The sequence below is a fragment of the Pholcus phalangioides genome, unplaced genomic scaffold (genome assembly GCF_987345545.1).
Source record: "Pholcus phalangioides strain wild (caught in Gottingen) unplaced genomic scaffold, Ppha-v1.0 ptg000018l_1, whole genome shotgun sequence".
Lineage (NCBI taxonomy): Eukaryota > Metazoa > Arthropoda > Arachnida > Araneae > Pholcidae > Pholcus > Pholcus phalangioides.
Genome location: NW_028301611.1, coordinates 2630272 through 2653144, shown reverse-complemented (window position 1 = coordinate 2653144; position 22873 = coordinate 2630272). Strand labels below are relative to the sequence as shown.

The 22873-nt window shown below is 39.1% G+C and overlaps 1 protein-coding gene across 2 annotated transcripts in view; it reads left to right on the top strand.

Annotated features, from left to right (window-relative positions):
• Trpm (transient receptor potential cation channel, subfamily M) overlaps window positions 1-22873 on the top strand; it is a 343617-nt gene that overhangs the window by 257179 nt on the left and 63565 nt on the right. For both annotated transcript variants that reach the window (XM_089247633.1, XM_089247634.1), the window contains exon 6: window positions 8537-8708. In XM_089247633.1, coding sequence (XP_089103759.1) covers window positions 8537-8708 — 172 coding nt within the window. The remainder of the gene's footprint in view (window positions 1-8536; window positions 8709-22873) is intronic.

Here is a 22873-nt window from a genome sequence, read left to right as displayed (position 1 = left end):
ATGTCTTTCACTAAAATGGATTTCTCTCAATACTAATTTTTTTGTTAGATGAGGAACGCCACTCATTCAAATGTCTTCAACACGAGCTTTTTTAGGATTTTAATTGTTGGTTATTTTTTTTAAAAATCACCAAAATTTACCCATATTTTGTGCCATAAAAATGTTTTAAATAATTCTAATAAAAAATCCTCGCGGTAAAATAAGTAACACCATAGTGTTCAGAGACACACAAAGTTTCAAGACATTTGACTGAGTGGTGTTCGAAAAAAATGTTCCTTATCTATCAAAAAACTTACTTTTGAGGAAAAAGCATTCGAGTGGAAAACATTAGCTCGTGTAATGCATGCGAGCAATTTATATTAAAATATTTTAAAAACAATATTTAGTACAGGTAGAACAAAAACTTGAACACAGTTAGAAGCCGAAAATTTCATAGAATTGAAAAATTGGAAAATGTGTTTTATGGAAAATTTGCGTGTATTAACCTCCTGAATTCATTTCTAGAATTCTACGGTACACCTTTAAACATACGATCAATAATATACAGTCAAACTTGGTTATAACGTCAATAATTGATCGTCCGGGCTGATTCCCATACAGGATAATGTTTACGAATGTTGCTTATAACATCGATGGAAAGGAACCACCTAGGATGTATCGAGGTATCGAAAATGTTTCGGTGGTTTTGTTTTCGTTTCGATGACTTTTCCCCGAAGAATTCCTAAGCTCAGAGCTGATCAGATTCAGGGAATATTCATCTGTCGTTCTGTTTATAGTTGACGTTGGAAAAAATAGTATTTCATGTTTGACGCTCTGATGATGCTCATTGCTCATGAGCGGTATAAAAAGCATTCCTGTGTATTTTTTGCCCTTCCCAGCTATTCTTTTTTTATAAAAATGTCCCGTTTTTTTCGATGAAGCTTGCTGTAATTCCTAATATTTACTATAATCGGGAATGAAAATCACTTGCATAATTCCTAAATTGTGTCGAATTGTGAACATGACTAAAAATATTCATCTCACGTACTTGTCATGCTGAATGTTTTTCCGTGAAACACACTTTAGCACCGCATTTCCCGCTAATGGGTATTTGTACGTAATGTTTGGCGCGATATCGCCAACAATTGGCAACATGTTTGATGAGAATCGGCGATGTCACTTATAATTTTTATACAAATACAAATACAAATACAACGCCACAACAGGCAAAATGCCCAACGAGGTGGCTGATAAAAAGATGCCCATAAAAATATGGATGTCATATGTTTCAAAAATACAGCAACCCCATTAAAAATGCAATTAACACAAATTATAAACAATATATACACATGATAAAATATTATACAATGCCCATAAAGAATACTTATGGTTGTCTTATTCTAAGAATGGATAGCTTCTCGATTTACCCCAACATGTTTATCGTATTTCTTTTTAAACGTGTCAATTGTGTTACAATTTACTACCTCCGGGGGTAAGCTATTCCATTTATTAACAACCCTATTAGAGAAAAATTCCCTGCGACACCATAACCTTGCATTGTCCCTCACCAATCGATACTGGTGTCCCCTTGTAAAAGCAGTCGATTGGCGGTGTACTAAAAGTTCATGGTCCATCCCATTGAAAATTTTGAACACTTCGATCATATCTCCTCGACACCTGCGTTCATCCAATGTAAACATATTCAAAAAATGAAGTCTCTCTTCATAACTCAAGCCCTGTGTGCCAATAAGGACACGCGTAGCTTTTTTCTGCACCCCTTCAATCAAGTCTATGTCCCTCTGTAGGTATGGTCTCCAAAACCTTACCGCATACTCCAGTCCAGGACGAACTAAGCCTCGAAAAAGCGGAAGAATGACTTTAGGAGAACGCGAAGAGACCTTTTTGAAAATGAGACCAAGCATTCTATTCGCTTTTTTGACAACCGCTGAACAATGTTCAGAAAACTTAAGTCGCTCGTCAATGAGAATTCCCAAATCGGTGACTCTAGTTGCATCCGGGATAGTGACACCATTCAACTCGTAAGAGAACCGTGGGTTGTTCGAACCAAAATGAGCGACCATGCACTTATCTACGCTAAACGTCATGCTCCATTCATTTGCCCATGCTGCAATCTTGTCTAAGTTGGTCTGGAGCAACTCCCTATCGCTTTCATTCCCGATTACCCCCATTAGCTTCACATCATCTGCGAATTTGCTAGTAATCCCATCGATACCCTGATCGAGTTTGTCGATAAAAAGTGAAAAAAGTATGGGGCCAAGGACACTTCCTTGAGGAACTCCACTTGTGACGTCTGTCCAACCAGAGAATGCCCCGTTCACCATAACTCGTTGCGACCTATCTCTTAACCACGATTCTATCCAGTTCAGCAAGTTGCCCCCTATTCCAATCTCGTGTACACGCTTCAAGAGTTTGCCATGTTGGACCCGATCGAATGCCTTCTACACACACCTACATAATTTCCCATATTTTTCTTCACAAATGTGTTCAACATAATCATAAGGAAACAAAAACTTAATGTGCACAGTATGATTTTTTATCTGATAAAACATTTCGTCAAAAAATGTCATGAAAACGTTAACCTCGTTTGTAACGATACCTCGTTTTTCAGACAAACCTTCGTGGAGTCTTCGATGTCATTATAACCGAGTTTGACTGTATTGTATTTTATGTGCTCATTCATATAGCAAGGGCGGTATTTCGGAAAACCCAACAGTAGTGTATGACTGTTACACATAGTTTGCCTGGAGTAGTTCTGAAAAGCGTCCTGAAACTGGAACTTGAGCTCGCTCATGACATGCCTTTTTATTTTGTTGCTGAGTATTGATGAGCTTGTGTCGGATATATGTTACGAGTAGATGTTATGAATACGATGATTGTACATAATCACAATAAATCGTTTAAATTTACCTGAAGCTGAAGAACCAGAAGCAGCCAGGTCACCATTACAATTTTCCGTAATTTTGAACCTTACCGAAGTATGGATAGCTCAAACTTACCGGACATCAGAACCGGGCCAGGGGCGAGATGTCGGGGACGAAATGTCGGGGACGAAAGGTCGGAGACGAAATATCGGGGGCAAAAGTTCCGTGAACTATCAGAACCACCATTATGAAGTGTGAGACAGGTATCGTCGCACCGAGCTCCGCAGTTACAGTAGTATATAATGATTCCTTTCATGATTCTTGAGTTCTGCATTTTCATCTAGAAAGAAATAATGCTGGCATTTTTTGAACTTTCATCATTTTTAGAATTCTGAATTTTCATCAATTTCTGAAATTATTTCTTGCATTTATCCTGAATTCGCAGCATTTTTATTTTCTGAATTTTTGATTCCCCTCTCCCACAGAATATATAAAATTCTGGCTAAGGGGCTCCGAAATTATCAAGACGGCTCTGTAGTCTCGCTACCATTTTTAGCAACGGACCCCGCGTCTCGTAAGAGCGGCCCTGCTGGACGTTATGCTCAGACTTCAGTCTAGGATGATGAACTCAATCGGTGATAATTAAAAATGTTGATAAATGCGAAGCAATCTAAAATTAAAATATACATAAAATACATATATACATTTTTTTTTCCACTTCTTCACACTCTCTTACATGAGTTTACTTAAATTTTTCCGTATACATCCAAATAAATATCCAGACTAACTAATCTATCTACCTTTCCCCGTGGACTGTTCTTGAACAGACTCAAAAAGAATATCCAGAACTATTAATTATTCACTCACTTCAGACTTAACAACTCATTCGCCAATGTCATGGAGAAACCAAACTCGAGAAAGTTCCTGTCCGAAATCAGCACAAACTATGATGACACGTAAAAGTGGAGACACGTCTCGCATTTTCTGATGAATAACCTAATACTACACGCGACTTGCGTTTTGACATTATCGTTTCTTATAAAGACAGCCAAGTTCAGGAAACGGTTCTCAACAAAACGTCACGTTCTGGATATCACAGCCTTCAGAATATTTATTACTTATTTATGATACGAGGCGTGTATTGTCATACTTCAGAGTGCATGAACAATTCTGAGGAAAAAAACGCCAGAAACCGTTCATGGAAAATACATCAGAGAGCTTTTGTTCTAGTTTAGACTCGGTGTAGACCCGTGAAACACACGAAAACTTTGTTGTTCGTGACAACGAACATTGAGCGCATTATCACATCACGGGAAGTTCCATTCAACTCAACAGTCTTAAGAGAACTTGAACTCTCCTCAATGTAGATTCCACTACATGGGAAGTAGAAAAGAACTCGCGGCCTGTGTGTGAAATATTAGTCGGTATATTCCGCATTTAATGCTTTTAGATATCCAACGATGCACGCCAGAATATGTAAATCGAGGGAAATCACATTAAGTAGGTATTCAGATTCAACCTAGTTTTTATTTCTTCCTTCCGAGCACGAAACTCGCTTCCATATTCATCAGAGATCGCTCTCTTACGCTTACTTCTTCTATCTCTTGAGCACGTTCGCGATGTTGGCGTGGCGTGATTATGGTCCATTCATCCCACGCGAAATAATTAAAACCTTTGACTTTTTGTCCCGAGTACAAAAAGGATTCGGAAACCCGAACTAAATGCGTCTTTGATAATGAATTTTTCTGAGCTGAGAAAAATAGCAAATGCAAATAGTTTATGTTCTAATTAGGGCGAGCTGGATGTGAATTTGATAATCATTCACTCAGAATTTTTCTTGTTTGCAGTTTTAACGATTTCTATGTTTTGACAAGCATGTTATGCCGATATGTAGTGTTTTCTTAATGACTGGAACTGGCCGAAACAAAAGTGATTGGTCATTTTTCTTAACCCTCAGCGTGCTCCCATCAGTAGCATTTCATTTCATACAGGCTCTATCTACCATTATCAATTTTAGCCATTGCCCCGGATGAGGAGCTGGACGGTGTCTGGCGCTTTATTATGCATGTATAAGTTACATACGTGCACGCATGAAAACAAAACACACAAAATAGTGAAAATAAAACAAATAGCAAAAAAAGACAATGGCAAGAAATTGACAAAATTTACAAAACGTCTCATGTATTATCTAACCCAAAAGGTTATTCATTTTTATCTCTCAAATATCGTCGCCACACAATGGTTAGGACAAGGTTACCATGGTTACCATATTTATCACAGAGTCATCAAATACAGTTCAGCCGAATTTCTTGCCAATAGCTTGCAAGCGAAGGGGGTTAAAGGACATTTTTGGCATTGAAGTTTTCAGCATTTGCCACCAATGATTGAGGGTTTAGTTCATAAATTGAATTAAAAGGTGGGAAAATTCTGCAATTCTCAAAAAAAGTTCTGAATAAATGTAATTGTTGTATAGTGTGAAAAAAAAATAAAATATTTGAGTTCATTCTATTGTGTATATTTGTGTACACTACGTCCTTAAAATAAAAACTGTTTTACGCATAGAAACTCAACAACACAGTGATAAGTTCAATACAAATAAATTACCTTTTAGTAGAGCGTTAGATAATAGAAATAAGAATACCAACGTAAGCAAACCCAAAATGTGATGGAAAACTACAACTAGACGCGTTTCGAAACTGTACAAGTTCCAAGACGAAAAGTGCAGATAGAGAAAAAAAGACAATAAGACACGTTGACACTTGAAAAATACAAATACAGTAGAATCTTGTCTATCCAGCTCGTAACTATCCGGCCTAATCTCTTGGCGCTATGACGTCGCCAGATCATCGGAGCTATCGCCAAACTTCACTAAGTTCATTGCCAATTTGGCGGGATTTATAGAGGAATGCGTTAATTTTCATTTTTACGAAAGGTAATGAGTATTTATAGGCGAAAAATGAAATAATAAATGATAAATAACAGCTATTTACATAATTTTCGTAACAATATTCATATTCGTGGAATTCTTTTTTCTGTAATAAATCTTTAAAACGTACAGTAGGCTACAGTACATAAAAAGCATTTATGTTTATGTATGAATTACAGTTCATTTGTGCACAAAATACTGACCTGTGCCAGGAGGTCACAAAATATGAATAGGAGAGATTTTTGGTATCAAAACGGTGTTTTTTATGGTATGGGTAGAAAGTGATCATTTATATGGAACTTGGGGCTACCGTGCTTTTCTGTTTCCCGGCCCACCCTTCCGCCACACTAGGCCGGATTGTCCGGATTCGACAGAAAATACTTTTTTGGGTTTTTAACTTTTATTCAGTTTGCATCACCCCCCCCCCCTTTTCCAATTCTATTGAATTTGCAACGTCTGAGTTTGATTGCCATCTTTCTTTCACGAAAGAAAACTGAAAAAATTTGGGATTTTTTTTTTCTTTTATGCTCCCGCAGTGAGAAGCATTTTTCGGACTATTTGAAGTCGGAGGAGTGGCTGTATTTTATTTCTCATGTTGCGGTTGCGTTATATACATACCAACAGCTTAAACTTCATTCCTTCAACGCTCCCAGTTTTGACAGCAACTTGATAGATGGCAAGTGTGCGCGCGTGCGTGTAATATAAATTTCCCTTTTATTTATCCCCATATACATATTCTTCCTTGAAAGAGTGCAGAGGAAGTATTTTTGTAAAACATTATACTGATTGATTTTTTCTGATGCGTATGTTTGAAAAAAGTAGAATTTACAATCACGAAATAGGTTTTTCTGAAATGGAAAACAAAGTCAGGAAAACACTTTTGTTTATAAGTTAGTAGTTTTCACATGTACATGTGTGAAGTACAGTCCATATGTACTAGTAGTTTTCACATATACACTGTACATGTGAAGTACAGTTTATGTGTACATGTGGAGTACAGTTTATGTGTACATGTGGAGTACAGTTTATGTGTACATGTGGAGTACAGTTCATATGTAGTTTTCACATGTACAATGTACATGTGGAGTACAGTTCATATGTAGCCTACATGTACAGTGTACATATGGAGTACAGTTCATATGTAGCCTACATGTGAAGTACAGTTCATATGCACTAGTAGTTTTCACATGTACACTGTACATGTGGAATACAGTTCATATGTACTAGTAGTTTTCACATGTATAGTGCATTTCACGTGTACAGTCAGGCTTTTAATTTTATTTTCGTCCTTTGACTTCAATTTTTGTATATTCAATACTGTATACGATTCATGAGACTATGCGTGAACTTGTAGCTGAGGATGAAGATTGATCAAATAAAAAGGTGATCCCTGATGATAAAATGTTCGCAGCAAATTGGAGCGTGTATAACATGTTACTGCTGAGGGCCTGAAAGCAGGATTCCCGTTGATTCGCTTTCGAAACGTGTACGCCTCTCTGAAAGAAAGCTTAAGGACAGGGATTCTTGGTCACGATCAAAATTTGGATCGCAGGAATTACGGGACGGATCGCTCGAATCGTCGTAGTGTTAGGGATTATTAAGCTATGGGTAACAACCCGAGCTTGTCCGCAAGGCTTCCGAAGTGGGACGTACAAATCCTCTTACAGCTAGGAATTTGAGCTATGGGTCACAACCCGAGCTTGATTTGCTGGAGTTTCCGACATGAGTTGTTGAAATCCATTAACAGTCAGTGATTCTTGAGCTATGGATCTCAACCCCAGCTTGATTCGGAGGGGTTTCCGAGATAGGTCGTTGAAATCCACCAACAGCCAGTGATTCTTGAGGTATGGATCTGTACCTAAACGTGATTCGCAAGGGCCTCCCAAATCCCCTTAGTCCTTTTATAAGTGCACTTATTGCATCCCCTAGTTTCTCTAATTTCGCAAAAAGACAAACAGTTCCATGGGTCGCGAAGCTGATCTTGTTCATTGTATTAAAAAAAGTTAAGAACCCCCAGCCCCCGCTTTAGGATGTATGAGCAACCAACCCTTCACGTAAGTGTCCCACATTGACCCCGTTCTTCCTTTTTCATTTAGAAGATTCCCACAGGGACAAGATTTAAGAAAAAAAAATTCTCAAATCGGGAAATTCATTAAATAAGAGTTCGTTATATCAGATCCTATTTTTTTGTTTTATCAAGCATAATACAGAGATTAATTTGGGATTTTTCTTAATGTATCAAATTGTCTAATTGCACTAGGGTATTATGCATAATCAGTAATGCCGGGTAAGTAATATCGAGATTCATTTGGGAATTTTTTTCAGATTTTCCATTAGACTAGGGTATTATGCATAATCACCGGTAAAAGTGATAAATTGCAGGTATATGCTTGGTCGCCATTTATAATCACCGATAAAAGTGATCATTTGTTTCAGCATTTATCAAATTAACCAACGACGATTTGCATGCATAATCACCGGTGAAAGTGATAAATTCATCAAACTTACTAGCACGATTGGTGTTTGTGCATAATAACCGATTCATCACATTTATCGTATATAACAACATTCCGTCCAAACATGGAATTCCTTGGAGAATCTAATAATCGATATAACGACCTTTCGATATAGCGTCCTTTTACCGTAGAACAATGAGAGTGGTTATAAGAGCTAAGAGCGTAAACTGTAGAATGCATATACCAATGTGAACAAAAAAAACATACATTTTTTTTGATGATTTTCGCATCAGGTGACAGTACCCTACCACAGCATACCATCACCAAAAAGCCGCTTCGCTGTCTTGAACAACAATCACTCGTACTTCATCCTGGCGGACAACGGCACCACTGGAAAGTACGGAGCCGAGATCGGCCTCAGGAAGAAGCTGGAAAAGTACATCTCCCGTCAGAAAATCTACACACGTGAGTACAAAACTATTACTTACAAAATAAATCACATCACGATTTCTCTGCGCAATACGCGGAAAACTGTTATAACTTGAAAAACACTAGAAATAGTTTTAATAGTAGGCCTATTTTCAGCATCCCAGATAATGTATTCAAAGTGCAAGAGAGGGCCGTTCGAATTTTACGTCAGCAAATTTTTAGCCATTTTTGACCCTCCCTTGTCAGCATAAGTTAGCAAAACTCTGACCCCCTTCCTCTTGTCAGAAAAATTTCGTCAGCACTGCCCCCTACCTCCTAACGCATATTGGTGAGATCAGCAATTCAATTTTACAATCAATTTCTGCCAATTTCAATGCTATAAAAAGGGTAAGAACTCAAAATTTCTCTTTAAAAAATTCATTGCGACCCACCCTTCAAGCCATGTATATGGTAATAAGGACCAAGACCTGCAGACCAAATGTGGCCCTGAAAGTTATCTGATGTGGCTTGCCCCCCTCAAACCTAATTTTGTAAAAATTAACTAAGCGGCACATTTACAAATCGCTTAAATGACCAATTCCAGGCAAAATTCCAGAGTATTTACGTGGCCCGTGTCACATTTTGTGATGACTGAAGTAGGCCTCAAATATCATTTTCACATTCAAAGATCACCTAAGTAATCCGCGACACAGTTACAGAACACTTAAACGATCCGTGGCACATTTAGAGATCCCTTAAGTGATATGTGGCACAGTTTCAGAGCACTAAAGCGGCCCCACAGTGCGGTTCTACATCACTCAAGTTACCCGCGGAACATTCCCAGATTACTTAAGTGATCCGTGGCATAATTACGGATCACTTGAGGGATGCGTGGCACAGTTCCAGACCTCTTAAGCGGCCCGGACACATTTCCAGATCACTTGGATCCGCGAAACATTTAGAGATCACTAAAGTGGCTCCGTAAGGGACTTATCAATAGGTAGAATGTTAGTTCAGGTGTCCAATAGCTATCGAAATGTTTTTCCCGTTTTTGGCGCACCGAATAAGATGTCATTAAGAATATCTCATATCTTCAAAAAGGGTGGTTGATGACGTAAGCATCGTCCAAACCCTCTTCCCCCTTGTAATCAAATGTCAGGAAATCGGAAACCGCCCATCGATGCTGACGTAATACTTGAATGATCCCAGCTTAGAATTTCGTATCCTCACAGAACCGAACTTTGTTTCAGCTCTCTGTATGTGACCTTGACAGTGATTTTGCAAGTAGGCATGTTTCAGTAACAAAATTGTGCGCTAATTTTCGTTGTGTGGTTTCTTCTCAGCATTGCAAGTTTAGTGAACTATATTCAGTAATTAGATCTATGCAGTCACTGATAAATCATCCCAAGCACTGTGGATATAGATATTAATATTTTCCACGAATGACGGAACATCGTGTACCTTGAAACAAAAATAGATGGAATAATTCAGATGATTAATTCAGAAATGTTTTTCTCCCATCGCCCCCCAACGCAATCTAACCCATAGGATCCTATGTTATACCCGTAGCTTCTACCGCCCCCCCCCCCCCACGAACTTTCCAGTTAACGCCCACGTTGGGAATCACTGATCTATATAAAAACGTTCCAATACCTCCATTTATTGTTACTTTTGCGTGTGTATATACAGTGGAACTTCGGTTAACGAGTGGTTCTGTTAGCGAGCAATTTGCATAACGAGCAAAAATTTTGCTCTTTATTTATTGTCACGTTTTCACAACTAAGCTGATGATTTTTCGCTTTCGTGCACATACGTACTGTGGAATTATAGGTAATATTCTCCCGTCCAGTGTCCGGTCAGTGTTCCTCCCTGGAAAAATTGAGTGTGACTATTATACGAAACAGGGTTGTCACATTGTAATTGCGCGTGTGTGCGCTTTTTATTTTATATAAATTCTGCTTGGCCAGGAGTTGTCCACAGACGAACTGATGGACCTCCATTGCATGAAACAGCAAGAGCTTATATTGAGGGTATCTTTTGCTGAGGAAGAGAGAAGTCCCACACTTTTCGAATGTGATTAGAGAGATGTGTAAAATGTGGGAATCCGTGCAAAATTGCTGTAGAAAAGTACCAATGAAACAGAAGCACAGTAAAGCAAGCAATAAATCTGTCAACACAATGACGTAACGACAATGCAATTTCTCATCTCCGATAAATCCTAAAAAGGAGGCAGAAAGCAAGTGTCATTGGATTCGTTCTTTTTAAAATCACACAAAAAATAAGAATGCAAACAATAGTTAGTCCATAAATCGTCCAGCACAAGATAGTCCTCTTCTCTTTCGTTGTTTAAAGTTAATTTGTATACATCATCGTGTCGCATGTTTGTTTATGGTGTTATTATATTATATATATGCTGCAATATATTTCACTCAAAAGCTCTTATTCTTCACCTCTCTGTGCGTGTTGGACCCGCTTGAGCAATTGCCGTGGCTCCCCTTTGAGAGTATCCCAGGACCACAAACGGCCACATGGCATCGGGTTGTGAACTACTGTACTGTGTATTATATAGCATGCAAAGAAAAATAATTTCATTGAAAATTTTGCTGCCACCTATCGAATAAAACTGTCATAATTTTCCGACTGGAGTTGCTGACCGGCTTCTAAATAGTGTGATAAAGTGATTAAAAAGTATTTGTATCATATTTATAATATTTTAAAAAGCAATAACATACAAAAAATTATAAAATTTAATAAAAAAATATTACCAGTTGATGTTTATGTAAAGTAATAAGGTATGAGTAAATTTTGTCAAGCGCGGCTGTCTTCCACTTTGATGAAGAATCGAAATCAAAAAGGATTTAAACCGGAATCGAACTGAATGAAACCCAGGACGGCGCTGTTTTGCAAATTTACTGATGTTATATTACTTTTTCAAAATATCAACCGTTAAAATTTTGAAGCAAATCCGTTCATTTAACAAATATTATTGTTTATAAAAATATTTAATATAACATGTTATATTATTTTTCCAATATATTCTACCAATTGCAAAACCTTTTACCAATGTTAACTGAAAAATCAGATTTGTTTTATTCGGTAGGTGGCAGCAGATATTTCAAATCAATGATTTATGTTATTTGTTAGATTGCAGTGGTTTTTACCATGGTGCCATATGACCCTCTAGCGTCTCTGGGATATTTTGGGAGGGGGCGCACAGGTGAAAATCAGATGTAGGGAGCCATGACAAGTGCTGAAGAATGGGCCCTCAGAGAGGTGATAGATTTCAAGTGAATTATATGGTGGGAGAAAATGGTAATACATCCCGAATCCAGCACAGTATGGAACCAGGGCCCATATGGGGGTGGGGGAAGCCGATGGGGCTCTTAAGACGACTCCATTTTTCCTGGGGACCCATGATGTTGAAACAACCTCCACGCAAGAGGGAAGCTCACTGATTTTGAGCCTAGGAAAGGCGCGGGCCAAGGTCAATATCTCTGAAAATTCATTGGCTCGTCCAATATATGTATTTTATTGTATTATATATTATTATTATTACTATTATTATTGCATTGTATTATTGATTAAATGCCGTTCTTATTAATTCATTTTTATGTGACTGAATAATTGTGGAACGAATTATACGTGTTTCCATTATTTCCTATGGGAGAGTTTGATTCGAATAACGAGTGATTGGTATAACGAGCACGTTCGAGGAACGAATTAAGCTCGTTAACCGAAGTTCCACTGTATTAATAATCATATTCATATCACTAACTTGATACTTTTTATAGTAATATGATTTATTTATTTAAAAAATCTCATTACACATGTTATTTTTCCCATTAACATTTTTTTTTAACTTTGCAGTTTTACCCCGTTTCAAAGTGCATTACATATTTCAAGGCAATGGTTCTCAACCTGGGGCCACATGGGCCCGCTTGCGGCACTGAGATATTCTAAGGTGGGGAAAGGGGGAGCCACGAAAGGTAGTTAGTAGGGCCACAGAGTGCTGAGAAAAAATTCGGCTGTGAAGAAATAGTGCTCCATGCAGTATGGTGGTAAAAAATAGTCCGACAAAGAGTATCATAGAACCTGAACCATGTCAATGCATGGGCCCGTCTGGGTATGGCCTGGGGGGGAGGGGGGGGGCTCATTCTCGTAAAAGGCTTACACGATGAGATCTGGTACGGTACTATGATCCTTGCAAGTAGGCAAGTATATTAGCTGTTACTGCATGTGGTAAGTGTGAGGTCCCAGAACACCACTTTGCCCTGGGACTTCTTATGTTGAGACGGCCCTGCACATACCCCTCCCCAAGAAAGAACCTCACTGAAATTTAGTCCAGATTAGACACGGTCCGAAGGGGATGTGTCTTGAGGAGGAGGCGATTTATTGTATAGGTAGGGGGGGGGCGATTTATTGTAGTCTTGGGGGGGGCATAAAATTTGCGAATTCGGTCACGGGTAATTGAAGGGCCCCTGGATTTTATTCGTTGATAAAATGAATATTCGCCGTGGCACTCACAGGAGCGATGTCCGACAAGCTTCCGAGTCAGGGGCCCGTTCCATTTTGGGGGCCCTGGATGTATCTCATTGATTTTTATTTTTTAACATGGTAAAATTTGCAACATCGGTAGCCCGAAATAAAGCTAATCTGAGGGCCCCACTAAACGTATGCGAATTGGTATCCCGGGTAATTGGTCGGGGGCCCTGGATTTTATTCGTTGGTAAAATGAATACAAATGAAAATTTTTCATGGCACTTGCAGCGGGGGATGACCGACAAGCTTCCAAGTCGGGGGCCCCATGTTTACGGGTTTCCTTTTGTAGGCCCTGGAGGAATCTCATTCTTTTCCGTTGTTTAACATTGTCGAATTTGCAACAGCGGAACCCCGAGATAAATCCAGTCTGGGTCCCCCACTAAAAATCTACGTATTGGGTCCCCGACGCTGGATGTGGGGCCCTGGATTTTATTCTTTGTAATAAAAATGAAACATTTTCGTGGTCCCTCACCGGGGGGGATGTCCGACAAGCCTCCAGGTCGAGGCCCCATGGAATAGTTGACAGGTTCCAATGCGGGGGCCCTGTATGTATCTCTTTGATTTTTATTTCTTAACATTGTAGAATTTGCAACAGCGAGAGATAAATTCAGTCTGGGACCCCCCACTAAATATCTGCGTATTGGGACCTCGCTAAAGGATGTGGGGCCCTGGATTTTATTCGTTGGTAAAATGAATACAACCGAAAATTTTTCATGGCACTCGCAGCGGGGGATGACCGACAAGCTTTCAAATCAGGAGCCCCATGCTTACAGGTTTCATTTTGTGGGCCCTGAATGAATCTCATTCTTTCCTGTTGTTTAACATTATAAAATTTGCAGCAGCGGAAGCCCCAGATAAATCCAGAATCCAGTCTGCGTCCCCGCTACTGGATGTGGGGCCCTGGATTTTATTCGTTGTAAAATTGATAAAAATGAAAAATTTTCGTGGACCCTCACGGAACGAGAGGATGAAGTGGGACGAAATAAACAAGATATCTTGTGAAGAGAAAGAGGGCGGTTGGCCGCCTGAATTATCTCGGGCTTCCGCTGTTGCAAATTCTACAATGTTAGGAAATAAAAATCAATGAGATGCATCCAGGAGCCCCCGAATTGGAACCTGTCAACATTTCCACGGGGCTTCGACCTGGAGGCTTGTCAGACATCCCCCCCCCCCCTGTGAGGGACCACGAAATTTTTTCATTTCTATCAATTTCACAACGAATAAAATCCAGGGCCCCACATCCAGTATATTATAAAATCAGTTCTAAATCCAATTCAATATGTGAAAACGATTTCGTTCATGCATTAGGGAGGGAGCTGGATACGACGGGGGGCACAAGAAGAATTTCAAAGAAGGCCATGGGCTGAAAAATCTTAAGACCCACTATTTTAAGGTATAAGACCCAATGTTGTACCTTGAAATATTTTAGCTCACTCATAAATCCATATTTCATGACGATTACAACACGAGAGGAAGACAATTTAAACATCACCCGATGTTTCATATACAATACAGATACTAAAAAATGATTTTAGTGAATTTTTTCACTGTAATAAAATAGACTTGGAAAATAAAGATAGAAAAATGATGTTCCAGCATCCCGCCATATGTATCCGATATTAACATTTAAGTCGACGCGTTTAACTAACGCGTGTCCTGTCTACAAAACGTCTTCAAACTCGACATGATATACAGAGCCGATTCATTGTCTGCAGATGTGGAGCACTATCTTCGCTTGCCTCGCACTTTGCATAACACCGACCGACGGATCGATCTAAGGATATGTATGTTCTCCGGCATATCCAAAGATAAGTGTGCTTGCAGCCACTTCACTTACCCGGTTCTTAGAGAGAGCTTTAGATACAAGCTCAGCAAGAGCGGGCGGCTACTTTTGATGAATCGCTCGCCTCAAAGCAGCGACGCCGATTATCTCGAGCGGAGCTACTAAATATAGAGCTGGTGAATAGTTGAGTTAACTTCTCCCCCGCGAACGGTTAAATCACTGATTAATCACGGATAAAGAATTTCAGAATTTTCCCGATCGCTTGAACTCTTGACGTGGACGATCTTTCAAGTGTGTTTCGATTTTGTTTCCAAAGCGATATGGAAATGGTTTTCGCCGATTATAATTAACAACTTTTTTCTTCTCTTTGCTCATAATTTATATTAATAGATACTGTTTCAAAGATCCCTTATTGTTTCCTAGTGTGGTTGCATCAGAATTATCCAAATATCCACGGAAATATGAATTGAGTCTCGTAATTTTTGGTCAAAAATCCGCAGAAACAATGTTCGAGTAGAAATGTGCGGTAATTAAAGTTGTTATCTAACCACAGTTTATTTCGAATTTGGTACGCATATTTTTAATTGTTTATGCCAGGGGTGGCCGGCACGCGTGCCACAAGTCGCAGGCCGTGTTATCAGGAGTGGCACGCGAACGCTTTTCTAAAATTTCTATTCTATTTTGGAATCAAAAGAAATTCTCTCCAACTTTTAAACGATCCTTCTGTTATGAATGATGGTTTTGTATTCTGCCAAACCTATATTTAGTATGATAGGCACCCAGGGTAGTCTTGCGGTCCTGGGATATTCTAAGAAAGCCACGGGTGAAATTCAAACGGAAGGGAAACCACTGCAAGTAGTGAAGGATGCCACAGAGCTGTGAAGAAATGGAGGTTTCAAGTGAAAAATGTGACTACTTTCAAAATCCATCAAAACTGTCCATAGAACCGGGTCAATCTTGACCCATGGGTCCAAATGGGCATTACCCGAGGCCTCATATCCTTAGGGTGCGTGATACCTGGTATTATGGTCTTCAAATGTAAGTATGTAAAAATATATAATATATGAGTTGTTTCTTCCAGCTAAGTATAGGGCCCAGAACATCACTTTGCCTGAAGCCCCGTGATATTGAAAAGACAAAGAAAGAAGTTCTCTGAACTCTAGCCCAGGGTAGTCGCAGATACAGAGTGTTGAGTCGGAGGGTTAGAATTATTGTGTCTGTTCATCGGATTGTCACGTATTTTTCCCATATAATTCGGTTCTGTAAGGGACAGAGCGGGGGCCATGTTCGGTGTTATGGTTCTTCAGAGGGATGATCATTTCCCCCCCCCCCCCTTCTGGATCCATTCCTGGCTCAGGGTTTCGAATATCAATGTTATTCCGAAAAATTTTGTTCGTAATAAACTTACTTTTGATTAAATCCAATTCGATATTTCTCACATTCTTGAATGTGGTTAGAGGGCCAGATGGAGAGGGGAGGGAGCACGAGAAAAAATATGCTCCGGAAGGGAGCCATTGGCCGAAAAGGGTTGAGAAACACTGGGTTATATGTACGACGGATTCTTAGCTATTACATTCTCTAACGACGAATAATGTATTAAATGTGGTTACTTTTATGGACGTTACGTGGTTTAATATGCCGCTAATCTGTTGGTGAGCCGGTCTGGTATGTTTTGCAAACAAAAGAGGGTAGGCTGTGTCATAGACACCCGGCTGCACGTTCTGACGTGAAGCCGTTTTTCGTGCCATGAATCACGTTAGGTACACATAATTTCATTATCATCGTACGAAATACAGATGACTGGATACCAAGCGAAGATAATTTGAAAGAAAAGTCACCTTTCTCTGTATGTGAAATCGAACCACCAACCTCGCACTAGCGCTCAAAATTATCTTCGCTTGGTATCCAGTCATCTGTATTTCGTACAATTGGCGACGAGGTTCATCGTTTCGTTCATTATCATCCGCTTTGTCCTTGGAATAGCTAACAAACGACACCAATATTGTTAATTTTTCTTTATGAAGTGCTCGAGATATAGCGAAAAACATCTTGTTACGAATCAGGGGCAGGGGGAACCTGGTGCCCAGACGGGAAGATATATCGAAACCGGAGAGATATCATTAGACGCACCTTTGTCATGTGCATCTGACGATACGATTGCTTTTGGCATGCATTCCGTACTTTAAGAGATATAGCGGAAAATAGTTTGCGATGAATAATTTGAAATGAAAATAATTTGAATCAGAGCCGCGGGTCTGGTGCCCAGACGGGAAGAGATGTATAAATCGGAATGGTATCCTTGAATGCACCTTTGTCATGTACATCTGACGATACCATTGCTTTCGACTTGTATTCGGTACTTTCTGAGATATGGGCGTTTCAAGTACTTCGTCACTTAACTTTTTGCGAGTGCTTCCGGTATCGTCAGGAGTTTAAAAGAGCGTACTCACGTCAAAACAAAAGAAGACTGTATTTTTATGTTCCCCCTACATGCTAAAAACTCAACTAAATAATTTAAATTTATTCTAAAAAAATAATAAATACAACATTTTATTCTTTCCATACGGCCATTACAATATTTCATGACGCTTCCTTCCTAAAAGAAAAGTGAATGAATACTGAGAAAATCCTTGGGATGAAATTCCATTTCATCACAAAAAAAATTTCAATTTTTTATCATGTTATAACGTGGGATATGCGAGAGAATTTCCATATCCTGATGTTCTTTTTGGATCGGAGCCAAATTTGAAGCAATTGTTATTATCCTGCATTTATTCAGCTGCGCGTTTTGTATTCATGTCTAGTATTTCTTTTTTCATGCTAATTCTTATGACAAGGGTTGATATAAATGCACATCAACCTTTTTTTTCCTCTGTAGTTAAATACCGTCTTAAGTTACAAATTCCTTAATTTCTTTTCCAGACTTTTTTTTATCTACAATTTTATGGTGCATATGTCTCTGTGGAAGCAAAAGTAAAAAACGCAAAACTATATCCATTTGTCAAGATCATAAATATTCTTGGAAAGGCATAAGAACGTCTAATTTCGCATGTTTTCTCATTTGGTTTGTTTGACAGCATAATTAGTGCAATTTTTGTGAATATAAAGCGTTTCTCTGCAATCGGATTCGGGATTTCCGTGGGGAAACCACATTTATGTGCACTCAAGCAAGAGACAAGTGATAATCAAAGCGATAATTGCTCCATGTCTTCAATAGCGCAAGGAATCAGATCAACACGTCCTAAAGATAGAAGGCCTCCGCATGGGTTGCCATTCAGGCTACCTAGCAAGTTTGCCATCCTATTTCGTTTTTTCTTATTTTGGGGTAGAATCCTCCTGATTGGCTCACAAATGCCGCATGGTGATTGGATGTGGGGGCATAGAAATCTCCAATTCTGAGCCCGATCACATCTTTTCCGCACAACGATGATACTGGCACGAGCAGGGAATTTCCCCCCCCCCTGAATATTCTGAGGGGAAAATAGACCAATTACTGACGTCACAAGCAGCGTGCGGGGGCAACACCTCCTAGAGATAGAAGGCCTCTGAATTGATTGTCATAAACGTCATTCAGACTACCTAGCTAGTTTGCCACATTTTGAAACACAGCATCCTATGTCGTTTCTTCTTATTTTGGAGTGGAATCTTCCTGATTGGCTCACAAATGCCGCATAGTGATTGGATGTGGGGCATAAAAATCGCCATTTCTGAGCCCGATAATTTCTTTTCCCCACAACGATGATATTGACACGAGCAGGAAATTTTTTTTCCCTGAATATTCTGAGGGAAAATGGGCTACTCACTGACGTCATAAGCAGAGGCCTTCTATCTCTAGGAGGTGTTGATCAGACGCCCAATCAAACGATTGAGCACACCTCTTTCACACGAGGTATGTCGCCTATCCGGAAAGATTTAAGAAATTCCTTAACGAATGGCGTCCATCAACTGCCCTGAATAGATTCCTCCTGAAAAAAAAAGACAAACATTGTACTAACATGGCATCGTACATTTTTCTATTTTGATGATGTGTATCTTTTTGTGAACCTTTCTACATGTGTGTATCGCGGTCTCTTCTATTCAGACTATTTAGCTGTTTCCGCAATTCACATATGGCAATCAAAATGACTTCTCTTGGCCGTTCTAGATGTCGCTAATTCCAGAACACAAAACCTCCAAGGTCTAAATTTGTGTACACACAAACAGAAGTGAAAATAATGAAAATAGCAAATCAAAACGAGCAAATTCCGTCATACATTGGTTCAAAACGCAAGCCGTGGATCACTAGACGGCGCTGTCATTAAATACATAAAGTGTTGGGTTTTGTCGCTTCTAGTCGTTTCTATCGTGGATTACTTCAGCCCACCATGCCTTCTTTTAGTCAATGTTTACAATAGTCTTTACGATAATTGTCGACGTTGCACTCTTCTCATTCCGCATATCGTCGATTGCAGAAGGGATGGAAAGGCGAAATTGTACTTCAATTACACTGCTGCGGCTGGGGATGCTCTTCCCAGGGGCAATTCTCAGGTTGAGCACCATTCGGAAATAATGTTAAGGTTGTGTTGGAGATATTCTTGATCGGAAAGATTGGACACTGTTTTGTAGAGATACGGCAGTTTATGGAGTCGGGTAGATAATTTATATAAATTAGAAATAGTAGTGGCGAGAGGACCGAACCCTCGGATGTGCCAGACTTGACATGAAGGAATGAGGAGTTCTAGCCCTTGTATGACACAAATTGGCTACGGTTAATGAGAAAGGCCTCACCCATTTCAGCAGTTGAACATTTAGACCAAGGTTTGAAAGTTTTAGTAGAAGTTTATTATGTGGCACCCTGTCAAATGTTTTGGAAAAATCTAGGAAAATGATATCGAATTGAAGGTTTTTCTGTCAATGGTGTCTGTTAAGTCATATATGAAAATCGTTAACTGGGTGGATACTGATAACCATGACCTAAATCCATGTTGGTCAGGAAAGAAAAAGTGAATCGAGTCGAGGTGGGTACGGATATTCTTGGCAATTATGTGTTCAAAGAGCTTGCAGCAACAGGAGGTGATTGCGATAGGTCTAAAATTGAGAGGGTCGGACAGTGAACCTGTTTTATGGATGTAAATTATCTTATTGATTTTCCAGTCAAGAGGGTAGATTAGATGTGTTCAGTGAGATGTTGAAAATAATGAGGAGATAGTTACAAATTTGATCAGCGCAGAATTTTAGGGTATGATTGGGGATCCCATCGGGGCCAATAGAGTGGGGCTTTAGTTTGTTTAGAAGATTCAAGAGACCAGCTTTAGAAAAAGAGATGGGACAGGAGTTATGAAGTGAATCAGAAAAGACGTATTGGGGGGGGGGGGGGATTGAAGGAAAGAAACAGAGGAGAAGGCCCAGTTAAATTCGGAGCCGAGATCAAGGGGAGAAGTTAGGTCCGTGTTGGAAGTTTTGAGAGCGAGGAGGTACCGGCTGTTTGTTTTTAGTTATCTTACATTTTAGTTATTTTAGTTATCTTATGGTAAGACACCAATCACGATAACCAGCTGAGTTTGAGAGGTTTCTCTCTACACTTATATCTCTCCTTCCTCATTAGAAATCCTTCAATAATAACTCAAGTTATTGAATAGAATTCTGTGATTATTTTTTATCAGTGATATGTCCTCGAAGCCAAAGAGAATCTTTCCATGCCGATCAAAGTTTTATTTCCCTTATTAATAATTCCGGATCCCGCTCCGGGGCTTGTTGGGAAAACTGCTGGATACAAAGAACTTTTCAAATCCGTTTAATACGGATATTTCCTATGTGCCAACCAACATTTCATGAGAGAGAGATTTTGAATATTTTATCTCTAGGATAAATAAAGTTTGAGGAAATCTTTTCGTCTTACGAAAAGAGTTATTGGGAGAATTTTTTTTTTTGATATTTCCGGATAAAATTTTCATATCTCTATCGGAATTGGTAAAGAAATTAATTAATATGTATGTATTCTAGGGATAATTGAATTCCGAAAATTTCGCACTTTTTTTGTGTTCTACTTCCCGAATAACTGATTTTTCGAGTTACGAAACGAAATAGAAAATGACCCATAAATTCGTAAAGTGAAATTGAAATTCAAAAATTCACAAAAATTGGAGGAATTGTTAAATTTGAATGCGGTTTGCCAAAAAATGTGTTTCTCACTTATTCTCACTTTTTCTTAAGTACAGTGAAAAAACTAGTTCAAATTTTTGTTAATAGAGAGCGCTGCACCGAAGCAAATCACTGGAAATATACAAATCAGTCATAAAATGCAAAGGTATATGATGAAAAGCTCATTTCTGAAATTTCTAGTTACTGTCACTTGAGGTTTTTCATTGTGATGTTGGCATTGGTCGATAACTATTGGGAAGTTTTTTTTTTGTTTTTTTTTATTATTATTATTCTAGCCACGAATCACCGGCTAAAGCTTTTACAAGGTTTCGGACACAGAAATGATTGAAGAATGGTTCAGATCCAATCACTACTGCACATATCCGGTTTCTCGCGGTCTCTACCGACAAAAATTTTAACCTTTTTTTTTTTGTACCAAAAATTTCCCTCTTCGTGAGAATAGTCACTCCTCATTTTCGTAAACAGTATTCAAATGAACTAATTCCTTTAACTTTTAAGCTATTCACGAATTTATGGGACACCCTATACTTATCGGTGCTGGTGAATTCCAGATCATCCTTGGTGACATTCGACCATATATATATATATAACATGTCCTATCTTACTGATTCATCATCGCCGAGCCGAAACCACTGAAGCTTTAAATATCAAATTTGGTCAATAGTTTTGCTTCATGACGTAAAGACTCACTAGGAGGGGTTTTTTTTCGAAATCCGACCCCTGGGGACAGTAATGGGGAGGGGGTTCAAAGATAACACAGAGAAATCACGCTTAGCCGAAAAAGCTGAACCATAAGGTGGTTCAAATGTTATATGGGACAATCATGACCGGGCCGTAACCACTGTAGCTATAATACTGACCAAATTTCATATATATATATCTTATAACGTAGATACCTACTTAGGTGGGATTTCTGAAAATTCAACCTGAGGTGTATAAATGTTATATGGAGGAATCATCCCCGAGTTATTTTCAGATTACCAAATCCACGCGAGTGAATCCACGGGCAACAGCTAGTCTTATGTACAGGATTATGCTTTTTCCAGGAATATGCCCAAGTTTTATTCGACCGATTCTAATAAGACATGAGATAATTTCGAAGAATATGCAGTCTTCCCAGCATATTCCATCTTCCGCACTTTACGCCAAACTGGTGACACGTCAGTACAAATAATTTTTGTAAAGTAACCCAGAATCGCATCCCACTTGTTCTGGGTGAATAAGTGGGGGGGGGGGAGACAATAACGTATTTTTTGTGTTGTAGAGAGAAAGTTATGCAGTAGAATCCAAAGTGTTTTGGATTCTAATGGTGCTGCCATCTCTCGTATAAATACAAATACAAGGCCGCAACATGCAAAATGCCCAATGACGTGGCTGAAAAAAGACGCCCATAAAAAACATGTTTTATCCCCCCCCCCCATTTTCCCTATTGAAACTAATTACTCCCAAGTTTCAGTAAATACAGGGCAATTATAATCAAATTAATCATACTTTCAAGTTAAAATGGCAGGTTTCTGAATTTTCGTGTTATGTAAGTATTCGTGTTGAAGGTCTGCTTGATCTCTGCAGTTGTCGACACTGAAAGCTCGTAAACTAGATGGGTTTTACCGAAAAGGCGTGAACTCGACTTATTTACCATGTTCGGACCGGAAGCGAAAACTGTTCATAAATTGAGAAGTGGTACGAGAGATGAGGCTTGATTCCTTTTGTAATGCTTGTCTGGTGTTTTTCATACCATTCGGAAGCCTTATGTATGTAT